The 10,094-nt window shown below is 34.4% G+C and overlaps 1 protein-coding gene across 1 annotated transcript; it reads left to right on the top strand.

Annotated features, from left to right (window-relative positions):
• The first annotated feature begins 722 nt into the window (after positions 1-722).
• LOC119840040 (SET domain-containing protein SmydA-8) lies at positions 723-5,026 on the top strand. Its single transcript, XM_038366535.1, has 10 exons — positions 723-842; positions 1,420-1,667; positions 1,940-2,095; positions 2,321-2,575; positions 2,708-2,830; positions 3,026-3,213; positions 3,621-3,836; positions 4,142-4,329; positions 4,534-4,646; positions 4,856-5,026. Exons 2-10 carry the CDS (start codon positions 1,422-1,424, stop codon positions 5,009-5,011), a joined length of 1,641 nt encoding a protein of 546 aa, XP_038222463.1. The 5' UTR covers positions 723-842; positions 1,420-1,421; the 3' UTR covers positions 5,012-5,026.
• Positions 5,027-10,094: the final 5,068 nt, after the last annotated feature.

Here is a 10,094-nt window from a genome sequence, read left to right as displayed (position 1 = left end):
GCCATAGAACATTTTACCTTTTAAATTTTCCATGGACTACTATGAACGCATCAAATTCAAGATTATCAAAATCGGCCAAGCTCTTCTCAAGTTTCTTGAGACTAACGAATGGCAATTGATTTTTACGTATTCATATTTTTGATGTTTCGTTATGTATAAGTATTTTTGAACAATTGGTCAAGTTTTATAAAAATAAAACGAATACTGTTCACAAGAACGATTTTGTGAATTATAAAACACACAAAGGAACAGAATTAAAATCTCTGTCAAATTAATGAGCGTGTCCCTAATAATTTTGACAAGGATTTTTTGTAATGAAATCGCGAGCAAAGAGATTTAAAGCAAATCCACCATCGCTTATATAGAATGTCATAAATGGCGAGGTTATCACTATTCCTTTAAAGCTATGCTCGAAACACACTCAGAATACCTATCGACATTTGATACATTTCATATATTTAGGCCCAAAGTTTGGATAGGTATATAAACAATATTTTTCTCTTCTAAAAATTTTCATTTATGAAGCTTTCATTTCAATGCTATAAAACTAAAAATTAAATTTAATATTAATAATCCTATACCTAAATGTATAATGAATTATGCAAATGGAACATACAATATTTTAAAATACTCCCCCGTTTCGGATAAAATACCCATTGGTGCAAGATACCGCGTCAAGTTTCAGCCGATTTATTTATAAACTGAAGCATGCGCGTACGCAATGTGCTCTATCTAGTTGACAGTCGGAATTGTTACAGGAACTATTGTGCTGGTAAATTCAATTGTTTTAACAGATAATACCGTCCGTACGTTATTAATTTAAGACTTGTTTAATTTCGCAGGTAAGTGTGTAATATTTATTATTATTATTCAGAAATGTGAAGAAATAAATCAATATATTTTGTGAACTAAAACGAATTCTTAGAGAGTAGGTATAGAGCAAAGTACTATCAAATAATCGATAGGTAATTTTATAGAAAAAAACAGATATGTTTAAATAGAAATTTGAAAAGTCTGAAAATATTGTATTGCTGAATAATTGCTTCTAATTTTATTCAGGCGCTTTTATTATTTATTTACATCGTGTACACTTTTATGTTATACTTAGAACAATTGATGTATATCCGGCTTGCAACCCGACAAATGTAATCGTATATAATAGAGCTAGCTTAGAATAGAATAGAATTTTTGTCATAGCGAGAAACTGAGCTGGTAGTTCGCCTGATGGTTAGCGATCACCGGCGCTCTTGAACATTGTTAATAAATGCACTGTCCGCTTTAAAGGGATAAAGAATCAGGATTGAATTGACGACAGGAACGAAGAAAACGAAACGTCGACCTATGAACGTACCCAGAGTACCTAGTATTTCAATGTTTTCTCTTCTTACTTAGATGTTTAGATTAGACGTTCATTTCCAGTCATGACTGAAACCGGCTGCTGCGCAATCTGCCTCGAACCCACAGAGCACAAATGTTCCAACTGTCAGTCAGTGCACTATTGCTCGAGAGATCATCAGAAGCAGGACTGGAAAGTCCACAAGCACCGCTGCACTCCCGCGAGGATTAGGGAGGACCCCAAGTATGGGAGGTATTTGGAAGCTACGAAGAATATAAGGGCAGGAGACATAATATTGAACGAGTCACCTCTGATAACAGGTCCTGCCCAGGTATGTGATTTTAATGGTATGTGATTTTAATGGTGTAATGTAATTTTGTATATGTATTTTTGTTTTGTATGCATATTCAAGTGTAATTAGTTTTCAGTTGAGAATTCTCACAATATTTGAAAAAAATCATAAGAGTTTGAATTTTTAAATTGTCCTCTATGCTAAAATATCGAAATTAGCATACTAGTTTTCACTATGATAACCATCTCTTCACTTGTCTCTCATCGGCATCATCGTCATCTGCTATTTTTATTAATTATCTAATATTTCAGGTTACACCCCCAGTCTGTCTCGGATGCTATAAGCTCTTGGAAAAGGAAAAAGTCGTGTCCTGTGAAAAGTGCGGTTGGCCGTTCTGTAGCAAAGAATGTACTGAAAAAGAAGTGCATGTACCAGAATGCTATTTCACACAAAATAGAGGAGAGAAGGTAATTGCTTCTTCTTTTACCATAAGTCTTTCCCCACATTTATGACATTTAGTATTAAACCCCAAAATATGTATCTACACATGTGATCTTCTTCCCGGCTCTTCCCTAGAAAAAACTTTCCGAACCGGTGGTAAATGATAAATCTTAATCTATATATTTTAACGATTCAAAAGCGTAATTGAATGAATGTTTTAGCTTTTTACTCCTATTTTCAATTTTTCCCAGGTAACAATATCAACGTACGGCACACCGCACCCCAACTACCAGTGCATCACGGTACTCCGCTGCCTCTACCAGCGGGACCACAACTCGAAGGTCTGGAGCAAGCTGCAGGCGCTGCAGTCGCACTGCGAGGAGAGACGCAACACGGACAAGTGGAACAACGATCGGAAGATGATACTGGAGTTCATTTGGAAGTTTTTCAAGTTGGAGACCGTGTTTAATGAGGATGAGATTATGAGGTGCTGCGGTGTAGTTCAGGTATGATAGGACTCTGTCTCTGCGTTTGGTAAATGGTAATTGAATGTTGAAATCATCGTAAATACATATACTTTCTTTTAAAGCTTTTCAACGTTTCACCAATAAAATTAAAACACTCATATTTGTTTTAAGATAAATGGCCACGAAGTGCCACTCCTGGAACCAGAATACGTGGCGGTGTTTGACAGGATCTCCATGGTTGAACATAATTGCCGCGCCAACTGTAATAAGAGCTTCACATCCAACGGAGATATTGTAAGTTATAACTTGTCGTTAAAGTAATAAGTAACTTGGCTCTCTATCACGTTTCAAAATTGTATAAAGTAAACATTACAGATATCAGGTTAAATAAAGAAAACCAAAGGGATTACTATTTTTCCCATTGATAATGTTGTGTGTGTGTGTGTGTGTGTCATGTTTTTTTTGTATTTATTATGCTATGTATTTTAGATTCTATGCGCTGGTTCGAACATCCCCTCTGGGGCCCACATCTCAGTGTGCTACACGGACCCGCTGTGGGGCACGGAGGCACGCCGCCACCACCTCGCCGACTCCAAATTCTTTGAGTGCACGTGCGACCGCTGCTCTGATGTCACTGAGTTCGGAACTATGTACAGTGCTGTTAAGTGTAAGAAGAAGTAAGTGTGGTGTTTAATAAACACCCTTAACTACTTGTATTTGAGTTGCTTTTTGTTTATTTTTTTGATGTGGGTAAAATATTTCTGATGTTATATAGTACTAAGGAAATATTTTTTTTTGAAAATGGGGTTCCATCATATTTAAAATAGCTATTCATAAGCACTTGAATTGAAAGACTATGATCCGATTTTCCTGCCTGGAGACGCTGGTAGATGTAGAGACATCTCCGGCTACGCTGGTGAAACCGCGGACGATAAGCTAGCTATACGATGTGTGGCAATTTAATTGTTAAGTCGCCTGATATTACAAAATCTACAAAAAATATCATAAGAAACAAAATTATTATATCAAGTTCTCAATAATATAACATACTACAAATAGAATTATTGGTCTATTGGTATTTTAGGGATTGCAGAGGCTATCTCCTCCCAGAGACATTCATCCTTCCTATCTTGCATAAAACGATCTCCCCGGATCCAAAAACCCGTGGCTTGGACAACAAATTCTGGAAGTGTTCGACCTGCGATGACGCAGTTTCTGATGCCATCATACAGCAGCTGTTGCAGGATATTGGCAAGGAGTTAAGCGCCATGCCCAAGGGCGATCCGGATGCTTGTGAAAAGTGCGTTCAAAACGATTATAATAATGGAATATTTATTGGTTATCAATGGCTTGACAGTTATCAGATTTTTGAGTAGAGTGAGTGAGCTTGCTATTTGTGCTATAGTGAGATTATACACAGACCTTGACTCTTTTTTCTGTTATTTAAAGTCTTTTTTTTTACTTTTCTGATTTAAGAGCGTCGTTCGTTACATAACATCTCGTTAATAGACCATTTCACAAAACACAATAAAGATGACAAAAATAAAAAAAACTTTTATTTATTTCGCTTCCTATCGTGCAATTAACAGTGCCATATTATCACAGATTCATCAGCCATTGCAGCAGCTACCTGCACCCGTCTCACTACTATATGACGGATGTGGGTCTCGCGCTCGCGCAGCTGGTGGGGCAGCAGGACGAGACGGGGCTCGCCGGGGTCTCGGACGATCGGCTGCTGCTGAAGACACAGCTGTGCCAGAAGATTGCCAATTTGTTGGAGATATTGGCGCCAGGTAAGAGTGTCATTTTTATTAGATGGATAAGACGTGGTTTAAGTATTTTAATCCTATAATTTACTTTTATATAGAAAATCGACTTGTCAACCCCCGAGTAAGATGAAAGATGAGGTCTATAAACAAATTTTGCTTTCTAAACAAGGAAGCCCAATCCTATGTTTAACTAATGTGTGAATGTCTAAACTAATGATGTATATGCAGCTGAAACTCGCTTGCGCGGGTCCCTGCTGTTCGAGCTGCACGCGGCGGTCGCGGAGACGGGCCGGAGGAAGTCCCTCGAGGAAGGACCCATGGTTATGCTGGGATATGTTACGGTGCGTTATTTGTTTGTGCTAAATAACTGTGTAAGTTTCAAAGGGTATCCAGTTGGGTGTGGATCTAATGTCCTTAAAGGAAAAAAAAGCTTTATCAGTACTACCTTGATCAAAATATATACGATTTAATCTTTTTATAAATACAAATCACCTGCGCCCATTCTCCCTTGCACTTCTATGAGCTAATTTCACATCATATTATCATTTAGGAGTCGCGCAAAATCCTCGCTGAGTCAGCAAACCTTCTGCGTCACGAGCCTCCAGAGCTGCCCGAAGGCCAGGTAGCGCGGCAGGCCAGGATCAACCTCATACAAATGGATGAGCTGATCAAGAATCTGTCCAACTCCTTACCATCACCCATTTAATCTGTGGTTAGATCATTAAATTATTTAAAATTATATGTATGTATTATTCATTTACAATACGATTGATTTCTTTAATATTGAAGTAAAGTGAACATTATGAGTGCAGTTAAAAAAAACGTTAAAAAGAAAAAAAATTGTGTCCGTATACTACCTTACAATAGGTTTTCCTTTATAGATAGAACATAATTGGTGGTGTAAATGTTGTTTTCCTTAACACAAGTACCCCGATAGACCTACATAATATGTTATCTCTATTAATCAGAACATGGGCTTTTTATCTGAATTTTGAATTTATGTAGGCTCACCGCTAGACACAAAACAAATACTCCGAGTTATCTCTTTTTGCGTAAGATTAGTTAGCAACACTCACATGAGCTAATAAAATAATGTAATAACACGTTAAATGGCAGATGTTAAATCATACGGTGAATGATTTTATGCATATTTATATATCCAATTGCTGCATCCAGGAAAATTATTTTGTCTTTGAATCCCAATGTTCCCATGGAAACACCTTTTTTTTTACTTTTAAGACTGAGTTAGTCAGCTAGATAGCTGGTAGATGTCAGTCCCGACATCGTCGGTCCACATATCTAAACATCAAAAGGCTATTGAGTCATGAAATTATTTACATTTCGATTACAACTAGTAGCATAATATTAATTTGTTCTTGCCAAAAACAATGTTCACTTAGTAGGTATTCCCAACATTAGAGATAATCAACAATATTCCAAGTGCAATATAACAACTAAAAGTGTAAATCAACATTGTTTATTTAATATATAGTCTGTATATGATATACGCATCATCGCAACAACATGACAGACCAGTGATACACAGACTTAACATTTTTTATATACGGGATCTGCTTCTATTAACGCAATAAAAACCTTAAACTGTGATTGAACTATGTAGCTACTTAAAAGTTTTCTGGTCTCATAAAGTGGACTGCTTACTTTCCAGAAAAATTATCTTACATAGAAATCCAGAATTTACATAATTGGAAAAGTGCAACTACAGAGTTGCTTGCCGGTTCTTCTGTGTAGAAATTGCTCTCCGAACCGGTAGTAAATCTTAAAACTGTGTTATGACGATTCCAAAGTGCTCCTACGACAAGTCTAATTGAATAAACAAATATTTGAGTTAGAGTTTAGCACATTGCACCTTTAAAATATTTTTGCAAATCATGTCTGCAGAGAAAGCAATACGAGTAAATCCACAGAAAGTAAATTAGTATCGTTAATCAAACACAAGAAAAGACCGACACTGGCGTACAATTAATCCAGTTATCACTTCAATTGGGTCACTATTGGTTCTCAGAAACTCGCGTCCACTATGACAAGTAACTGTAACTGCATGTAAAAAAGGATAACTTATATTTATTGATAACAATCTCAAAAGTTTCCGCTGTGTTTTGTCGGTCGGTTGCTTGCACGCAGTTGAATGCAATAGTATCCGTTCATTTGTAGCGTAAGAGATACTGATGCAGGGAATAAATATATAAAAGAAATATTCATTTTATAGCACTTATGATATGCTTAATACTAAACTTACAAAAAACTAAAAAATACGCCTTAATGATAGAATCGACTAAATCATCTTACTTGCTCTGGTACAGAGAATACACGAGGAAATTATTTAATCCGGCTGATACTATCCTATTTCTTGGATTTCAGAAATCGAGTCTTAACTCTTAAAGTAACTGAGTTGAAGATTTAAAACGTGTCTAAAGGGATTAGTCATATATATTTTTGCTTAAGAATTATCTACTTTCTTAATCTTAAATACATAAAACCGTAACTGTAAGTAGCATAATACAATAATATTACTTTTTTTAGATTTGGTATTTGATTTACATGATATTTTTATTACGATTTAATTTGCTTATAAATCGCCTAATAGGTTTTTTATAAAGAACCAAAATAGGTTTTTACGAAGTCAGAGGATATGATATCCTGAGAAATTGGAACAGATTTATCTATTTTAACAGAATTTGTTCTAAACACGAAATTATAGCGAGACGTATGAAAATTTTATATTAAAGTTTTATTGCATATTATGTATTTAATGCTAACTTGATTTTTATATTTATTAAAAAATGTCTATCAAGTATTTGCCAAAGCATTCACGTAAGTCAATTTAGATGCCAGTAGGTATACGAACTGATTTGACGTCAACAATTCACAATACCTAACTAATAAGGAACGGCAAAACACTGGAAAATAATGCAAAACAATACAACACATAGAGTAAAGCGGAACTGAAAGAAATTAGTGATATTTTAATATGATAAATAGCGCCATGTTTAAATGTCAGCGAGCTTAGCATAATATTATCATATGCCGGATACATGCATGTAATATATTTATATATTTCCGTTAACATTCAGTACAGTTTCAATAGTTCCAGATACTTGTCAGCAACAGTTCTGGCGAATTTACCTGAAAAAACATAGTTTGAAAAAATAATATGCCAGAACTATTGCTGAATAGTATCAGGAATATAGAGTATAGACCACGACTGTATGCGAAGAACTCACTTTTATTCTTGATATGTTGGGAAATTATACGCTAAATTCGTGGACGTTGGCATATTATTTTTTCCAATCTACGGTTTCCAACGGTATGATAACATAACACACTTTTTTTATATGCTAAGAAATAATATACTAAAATGAGTGGCATGCCACATTATTCAAATTTATGTATATGAAGATATCGATTATAGTTTATACAATACTTTGTACTGGCGCTAGGAAAAGAGCCGCGTGTGATAAGATTAGTAGAGTGTGAATAGTGCGAGTTTTAACTATTTTGAAATTTTGGTTGGTTGTTCTTGGTTTGGTTCTTATTCCCATTCTATTCTCATAAGACACAGAGACTCAATGTTTTCAATACAAAATATGATTCACTGCCTTTTCTCATCTGTATAACTATTTATGCTATATCTATGTTTTTTGTTTGTAAATTCTTAAAATGTATATACATATATTATATCGTCTATAATTTAAAAGAGTAAAATCGCTCTGCTAAGAACGTTTTATTTTTGCTTCGATTATTTTCATCTCGAAACTTAACAAGATTAAAAATGCGCATATAACTTAGTATAATATCTCAGTGAAAATATAAAGTAATAACATATATTATTTTAATACTCACGTTCTATAGATATTCAAAATGGAAATACCAGTAACGCCTACGCAGTTCTCATATTATATGATAATACAAGTACAAAACAAAATGATTACAAGGATCTTCGAAGGTTTCATTTAAATTGTAACTTAAAATTTCCAGAGTCTATCGTAACTGTAATAAGTGTATTAAACATAAGTTAAACATACAATAATATAATAAACACAAAAAAAACTGGCGGCGAAAAAGGCGCCAAAATCTACAAGAACGTGTCGCGTATCACAATAAAATTATCACATAGTGCAAATATTATCTCAGTAGTGACGGAATGCCATCTTTGACTGAAAGTACGACCACGAAACGGACGCGAATCGCGGCAAGTTACGCCAAAAATATTAACGCAGTTTAATGTATTTTTTGAACGTGTATAGGATGTAAGTGCGTTACATGTGAATGGTAAATACTAAGGAATAATAAATGGCATGGCCACAGAAGATACAATTGCTCCATCTGTTGAGGATCAAAGATTGTAACGGTTGACGTGACTTGGATGGTTTAAGGTGAGTTTTGCTGTACATATAACGAATTTAATATGATGTAAGTAATATGAAAAGAGTACAGACAGAATAGATCTATTCAATATTCTAGAAATCTGATAGAACAATTTTCTGATACATTTTAAAATTCGGGACAATTATTTTTATCACATGACGCAGCAGCGACGCTGCCTCCTTTTTTCATGAAATCAATTAGTATTAAACGATGTTTGACGTCTTCCCTTTTAAAAAAGTAGGGAACGAATAGTTAAATTATAAACGCTGATCGTTTTAGGCTTATTTTCTTTGGACTTTTCTCAACTCTGCAAGAGAAGCACCCTACAACAATTGAGATTCCAAAGGTCGTGATGGACCTATGATGGCATAGTTCTTTGAAAATACAATATTAATATATCGCTAATAAAAAACGTATATGTAGTGTATTCCAATGATTGTAGGTAATCGAAAAAGTTATCTTATGTTTGGCTTTTCATAAAGCAATTTTCATTGCTTTTGACAATACGTAAATTTGAAAAGTAATTAATAACAATACCTATTCGTGTATTTTAATGTCAGGCGCTAACATCGATAAAAGAAATATAAGATTTTAGATTTAATAGAATGCCAAGATTATGAACTAATGTTTTCGCGTAGGTGGAGGACAGACACCCAAAAGATACTGCAAGTAGTTTTATAAATCAATTTTGTTACAAAAAAAAACAATTCATACGCAAACTTGAACAAACATTAAGGAAAATTCATATAACAATTAGGGTGCTTTTGAAATTTACGACTTTTAAACTAATTTTTAACGCGATTTATTCATTATATTATTAACCCGACGTTTCGAACACTTTACAGCGAGCGTGGTCACTATAAATAATGTATTCTAAACCTATAATACTCGCGTAAAATCAAACTCAAGGAAATTAGAGAGCTGTCAGTTACCTTAAATAAACATATGAAAAGTTCTTACAATTTAAAATTAGAAATATTACAGAGAAGATAAGATAACTGCGACGAAATTTATTTATACACCAATTATTATTATCTTTTTGTACGTTTTAATTTTTTAATTTAACCGAAGACTTGAAACATACATACGACCTAATATTATGCTCGTACACAATATCACACACTAATGTTATAAATGTGAAGGTTTATTTGTTAGGATGTATGACGATCAATCAATTGATTAAATTCTCCGTTGGGATAAAACTGTAATCATGATATCCGGGCGGAGCTGTGACGTGCGTTTAGTTAAATCGCTGATACATCCTAGGACCTAGGTCATTCAACTCAAAATATATTTCTTGGCTAAACTGTAAAATGTTTAGGTTTTCAACCAAGACGCCTGAATAAGTGACTGAATGTTATGTTTACCCTAAAATTAGCAATTACTACATAATATGTACA

Source organism: Zerene cesonia, chromosome 5, assembly GCF_012273895.1.
Source record: "Zerene cesonia ecotype Mississippi chromosome 5, Zerene_cesonia_1.1, whole genome shotgun sequence".
Classification (NCBI taxonomy): domain Eukaryota; kingdom Metazoa; phylum Arthropoda; class Insecta; order Lepidoptera; family Pieridae; genus Zerene; species Zerene cesonia.
The sequence above is the reverse complement of the archived record's forward strand: the minus strand, read 5'-3'. Positions and strand labels throughout refer to the sequence as shown.